At 43.4% G+C, this 6,168-nt stretch overlaps 1 protein-coding gene across 2 annotated transcripts in view; it reads left to right on the top strand.

Moving 5' to 3' along the window:
- Positions 1-356: 356 nt before the first annotated feature.
- Positions 357-6,168, top strand: part of BCR (breakpoint cluster region) — a 94,436-nt gene continuing 88,624 nt past the window's right edge. The window contains exons 1-3 of one of the 2 annotated variants that reach the window (XM_009700808.1): positions 357-617; positions 708-780; positions 856-1,872. In XM_009700808.1, coding sequence (XP_009699110.1) covers positions 357-617; positions 708-780; positions 856-1,872 — 1,351 coding nt within the window. Of the gene's footprint in view, positions 1,873-6,168 lie in introns of both variants that reach the window. The other variant, XM_009700807.1, reaches the window with a different exon arrangement.

Here is a 6,168-nt window from a genome sequence, read left to right as displayed (position 1 = left end):
CTCCCCTGCCCCGAGCCTGCTCCTTTGTCCACCCACTTTGGAGTGCTCTGGGATCGCCGGGGTGGGAGCGTTGTTGTTCTCTAGCAAAAGATCAGTCATGCCGGGGAGAGAGTAGCGAGTGGGCTGGGGCCGGCGAAAGCTGAAGGAGACGGGGAGGAGAGGCTGACCCGAGGGATTTTTTTTTTAGGATTGCTGTTTGCCAGCAGTTACCCTGCATGGACCGTGAAAGAGGCGCATTGAGTTGACCCTGCCGGAGCTGTTTTCTGCTTCTACATGTGAGATCCGGTTGGTTTATTCTCTCCACCTAGCTCTCTCAAGCCTGCTTCCCGTATTCTCCACTTACTCCTGTATGCAAAATGGTGGACCCTGTGGGGTTTGTGGAGGCTTGGAAAGCACAATTTGCAGACTCTGAGCCTCCTAAAATGGAGCTGAAATCTGTGGGAGACATTGAACAGGAGCTGGAGATGTGCAAAGCATCTATCCGGAGACTGGAGATGGAGGTCAACAAGGAGAGGTTCCGCATGATTTACCTGCAGACTCTTCTGGCAAAGGAGAAGAAAAGCTATGATAGACAGAGATGGGGTTTTAAACGTGTTTCTCAGTTGCCTGAAGGGGGTGCAGAGCAGCAGATCCAAGACCTGCATCATCACCAGCCTGCTGACCAAGACGAATATGAAAAAAGCAAGTCGCACCATGGGGAGGAAAAGTTCAAACCCAGGGTACCCTCTCTGCGGAAGCTATCTGCCCAGAGTGATGGGTCAGACCTGTCGCCTTTGGACAGCCCCCATCACGGAGAAGGAGAGCAGGACAGGTGTAAGTACTATGGTGAAGAGAAACTGAAGAGAGTAGTAGAAGATACGGAAAATCGCTGCGATACAGATGGCTCTCCTTCAAAACACAGATCATCTTCCACTCGCAGGCTAGTGGGATCTGCTGAGAAGGAGGGATCGTTTGAACCTATTTCTAAGGAGAGAGGGAACAGCACCAGTGTGGCAGCCCTAAGGTCCAATTTTGAGAGGATTAAAAAGGTTAATTCACATTCTTCTGGAGATAACAAGGATGTTGTTGAAAAGCCCTTTTATGTGAATATGGAGTATCATCATGAGAAGGGTCTAGTAAAGGTCAACGATAAAGATGTTTCTGATAAAATAAGCTCCCTTGGTAGCCAAGCCATGCAAATGGAACGCAAAAAGTCTTTGCACTCACTCCCTTCTAACATGGTACCCAGCTTCAGTGAGTTCCAGAGGCCTGCTTACAGGGGAAGGTCCTCGGAGAGCAGCTTTGGCTATGATGGAGAATATGAGGATGCTGAACTGAACCCCAGGTTTCTCAAAGATAACCTGATTAATGCCAATGGCAGCAACCGCTCACCTTGGCAGCCCATGGACTTTCAACCTTATCAAAGTATCTATGTTGGTGGAATGATGGGGGAAGGAGAAGGGAAAGGACCTATTCTGCGAAATCAGGGCACAACTGACCAGGAAAAACATCTCACGTGGCCTAGGAGATCTTATTCCCCTAGGAGTTTTGAAGATATTGGAGGAGGATATACTCCTGATTGTAGCTCCAATGAGAACCTTACCTCCAGTGAGGAAGACTTCTCCTCAGGGCAGTCCAGCCATGTCTCCCCCAGCCCCACCACTTACCGCATGTATCGGGATAAAAGCCGTTCTCCCTCCCAGAACTCTCAGCAGTCCTTTGACAGTAGCAGTCCACCAACCCCCCAGTCTCAAAAACGGCACAGGCAACAGCAAGTCATTGTGTCTGAGGCCACTATTGTGGGTGTACGAAAAACAGGACAGATCTGGCCAAGCGACGGAGATTTGCCTTCTGGGAGATGTCACCAGGACAGCTGCTTCCATGGGGATACAGGTGTGTACCAGCTTTTTGTTTAGTCTTTTAAATGTATGGAGCAGGAAATAGCACTGTGGAAATGAATGGGAGAAGTCTTCTAGGTGACCCTGAGTGAATTGCGCTAAGGGGGCAACTGTTTAATATGAGAAGTCTGTGTTTATTTTGTAGTTCTCCAGTTTTAGGAAGGTCCTGCAGAAGTATATGTCAGACTGCGTTTTAGGAATACAGATTGGATTCCCAGAAGAGTAGATTCAGCCTTCTCTTGAGACGATCAGTCGAGTCCCATGTTAATCAGTTCTTAAAGTTTCAGTGTGAACACTGAGGTAAAAAGGGGCCAGAACTGAGAAGCAGTTAAACTCTACTTCAGAGGTGGTAGTGTGCCAACATCCTACAACCTGAGGGTTTTGCTGGAGCTTTACCAATAATGATGCTGTTCCCACAATCTTGTTTTTTCCTGTCTATATTAATTGGAGTGCTAGTTTCTTGCTCTGTCAGGTGTCATCCTTCAATTAGAGCTGATTGGAGGTGATGATTGTGCAACCCTGTTCTTGAAGCTTTCTGCTACTACTAAGTAAAGGAAGAACCTGGAATATCAGGAAGCCCTGAGGGAGAGCTGTTAATTTAATTTCAGCAGGGTCAAAATTTTTGTTTGGGGAAGGATGGGCAATGTTTGAACCCGTTCTTATGTAAGTCATTCAGGCATGCAGGTGTGCCTGTGGAATCGCAGTGGATTTATAGTTGGTGGAAGAGGCAAACAGTGAACTATCGTGATTCAGATAGATTTATTGAATGTATGTGGACATCTGAGTCTATTTAGCAAGGCACATAATGTAAATAGTATCTTGTGCTAACACTAGTAGTCTCCTATGCAGTAAATGAAAACCCATCAAATTCAGGAATGAAAAAAAACTCCAATGTGATTGTTTTAATAGAATTTTATCACTCTAAATCTGTGAGTTATCTTGTGGGTTTTCTTTGTCTCTTTGAAGCTGTCATTTTAATAAGGGGTTAGCATGTTATTTGTCAATGTGACTGAATTCCTGAAGTAGTAGGTGAATTGAGAGGCCTATCAGAGATGCCATTTTCTCAGGTTGCGTGAGTTCAGTGTATTAGTTCTCGAAAGAGTAACTTTGCTGGAAGGAGATGCCTGATTTTACTTTCCCTGCTGATTGTTTTTTGCCAGCGATACTTTTGGGAGCAACAATGGAGGGAGAACTCTTCACCACCACCTCCACCCCCCCCCGCCGTCATCCCATCCCATTGTATTATTGGAAGGCTGTACAGTTGTAATGGATGTTCACTGTACATGAAACCTCAGCACCCTGTCCTTACAGTGACTTCTTCCTTATCAGATTTTATATGCGTACTTATTTTCTGTTTGGGACTACTGCATTGTTGTTTGGTTTGATGCATATGTTTATGTCTTATGGGTAGTACTTGCAATGCAGGGGAGAGGCTGGATCTTGTGCTGGTTTAAACTGAGCTGCAGCCATCTGTCTCTGCTCTTGTTTACTGATGCTCTTTAGATGACTGGGAAGCCTCCTCGCAGTTGCAATTTTTGCAGAAGGAAACAAAGGGGCAAAAATAACAAAGGTTGATAAAGCTTGAGGATAAAATCAGCTTTCAGAAAGTCAATAGATAATTTTTATTTTTAAATAATTTAGGTGGGATGCAGTGATTAAAAAAATGGGCTGCTGGAAAGACAGAACAGTTGTAATTCCTGGTTGCGCTGGAAAGCTTTGTGTCTTATTCCTAAGGATGACCACACAATTGCAGGCAAGGACAGAATGTAACTGATCCACCTGCTGCTTTCCTCAGCGTAGAGGGTAACATGGCAAGCTTAGCAGGAGCCTTCACCAGATGGCTAATCATTACTGTCTTGCACATTAGCTGGTGGCAACTTTTTACTTAACCAAAAAAGGCTTATGCCTTCAGGAGGACTGTGTTTCTGATTAATTCCTACTGAGCATCATTTTATATGAATTTTCTTTCTTTCCTGATTAGGAAGAATTTTGATCTGAAACCAATTGGCAGAACCTCTTTTTCATAAAACAAACAAAAGGCATGAGAAATCACTGTGTGGTTAGCTGGTTGGCTACTATTCCCAACTATCGTGCTCTGATGTGGACTGTTCTCCATCACCACGTGACAGGAAAGCAGTTCACAGATCCAGACAGCTTTTCCTGCACCTGTGGTTTAGTTACTGGTTCTGCCAGGCTTCCCTGAAGTTTTGCTTGAACAGAGAATGCAAGTTTGAATCACGGCAGGTTCTGGCCAGCTTTAATGTTAATTAGCATCAAGTGGGGTTTGATCAGTAGTATTCATTGTGCATTCAGATTTTTGTATGCTTGCTGGCTTTGCTTTTCATGACTCTGGCCATAATAATGCTGAATGTGGTGTGGACAGGTGTCGAGAACTTTTTGCCTGGATCTGCCATCACAGTGCATCTTGAGCTTGGCCAGCAGACACGTGCTGTGTTGTCCAAATTCTTTCCTGACTTCACAGTGGAGTGATAATTTCCTACTTTTGTGTTAAAAAAACGACTAGAAGGAGGTCACCGAACCCTCAAGTGAATGGGATCCAAGACAAAATTTGAATCTGGGTTCTTGGAGATGGGTTATCAAAAAACTTAGATCAAGGTAGTAGGCTTTCAGTTTTTTTTCCAAGGAGCAGAATGAGAGCTTCAGGGTTGAGATTTGGTAATAACTGTACTTTCTATTAAATGTACTTAATGGAGCCCAGGCAAAGATATTTATGTTAGGATTAATTATGTATCACTAATTTCCTGTAGTGGGAATAGAGAAAAATCATGTCTTAACTCTGGGTTAAGCTTCAAAATTTTTACTATGATTGTGGAGGAAGAACAAGATTTTTTAAAATTCTGTCTACTGTTAAACTTCAGTTGCAGAGACAGACATGAGAGAAACTACACATTGTGCGTTTCTGCTTATAATCAAGGGGAGAGTTGCATAATGCCATTATGCAGTGACGAGGCCTTAGCTGGGTCAGTTTTTTTAACTAGTAATAGTTTGTTAATTGAGTAGCACACTAGAGTTGTTGCTTGGCTTTATAGCTTGCTTCCTAAAATCGGGGCATGCTCTCTCATAGCTCTGTGTGTGAAATGATTTTATCTAGCTGCGTAACAATGTGGAAACTCTGTCTGGAGTCCACATAGATAATGCTTACCTGCAAAGCTGCTTCCTTAAAGGTGCCCCAGTAGTGACTTCGGCTCACTTGAAAGGACTTGATAGTGCTCTCCAGAGAGTTCTCCCAGGCTCTCTAGAAAGCTACCAACAACAATAGTGCTCAATATAAGGTCCCTTTGAGGACATGTGTAATTTAATTCCATTGGAAGTAAAATTTTACTTATTTTAGCCTCTACTAAGTGTGGGAGTGCTGAATGTCCCTTTCTGAAGAGCATGGAGCGTTTTCTATATTTTTAGTGAGTTTGATGTAGACAGAGGAATTTATGCATGTGAAATGCAAGGCTCAAAATTCCTGTTATCTCAGCAGAGCAAAATACCATTTTAAAGTGCATACTTACTTAGAGCTATAGATTCTTCAGTTTTTGTATGCCTTAAATGCCTGACCAGATAGGCAAGCATCTGAATTTCCTGCTTTTAAGGTAATCCTTGACACTACTTAATTTTAAAACCCCAAGAAAACATGCAATATGTTGTCATGGAAGGATGTTGTTCTGTACCAGTTTCTGCAAGAGTCTGTTCCTGAGTTACTTGCATGTTCTGAGAGCTTGGACAAGTTTCTTAATTCTGCACTTCCTCCACCCACTATTGTATTCTGTGGATTTTACAAGATGTAGTTTGAAAAGTGCTTTGCAATGTTTTAGTGATAGAAAGGTGACTCATGAGGGAACATGCCAGTGCTGTTGCTGCTCTTTAGGAGCACAGTTTTCCTTTGAGCAACTGAGGCAGACTTCAGTCCACTGTGTAGTGATTCTTCTTTCTGAGGATCCAAAATGTAGGAACTTTCATAATGTGCAGCTCGCTTGTTGATTGGCCACAGGTCCTGCTGTCAGCCTGTGAATTATATTGGGTCAAGAATGAGGTTTACGTTTTCTCTGACATTTGTTTAGTTCATTTCACTATTACTTTTTAAACATGTTTTAATCCTTTGCTGTGATGATCGGTTGATTTCCTAGGAGGACTGATGATAAGATGCTGTTTAAATGCCCACCCCCCCTGCTCTTGCTCTCCAGCAATTTAGTGGCTTTTGAGATTATCAAGCTGCTTGTGCTACCACTCCCCTTTTCTTAGTGTGGGGAGTGAAGAGCTCCCTCTCTCTCTGCCAGATTTC

This window comes from Cariama cristata, unplaced genomic scaffold (genome assembly GCF_000690535.1).
Source record: "Cariama cristata isolate BGI_N322 unplaced genomic scaffold, ASM69053v1 scaffold14725, whole genome shotgun sequence".
In the NCBI taxonomy this organism is placed as follows: Eukaryota; Metazoa; Chordata; class Aves; order Cariamiformes; family Cariamidae; genus Cariama; species Cariama cristata.
This window is presented reverse-complemented; position numbering and strand designations above follow the sequence as displayed.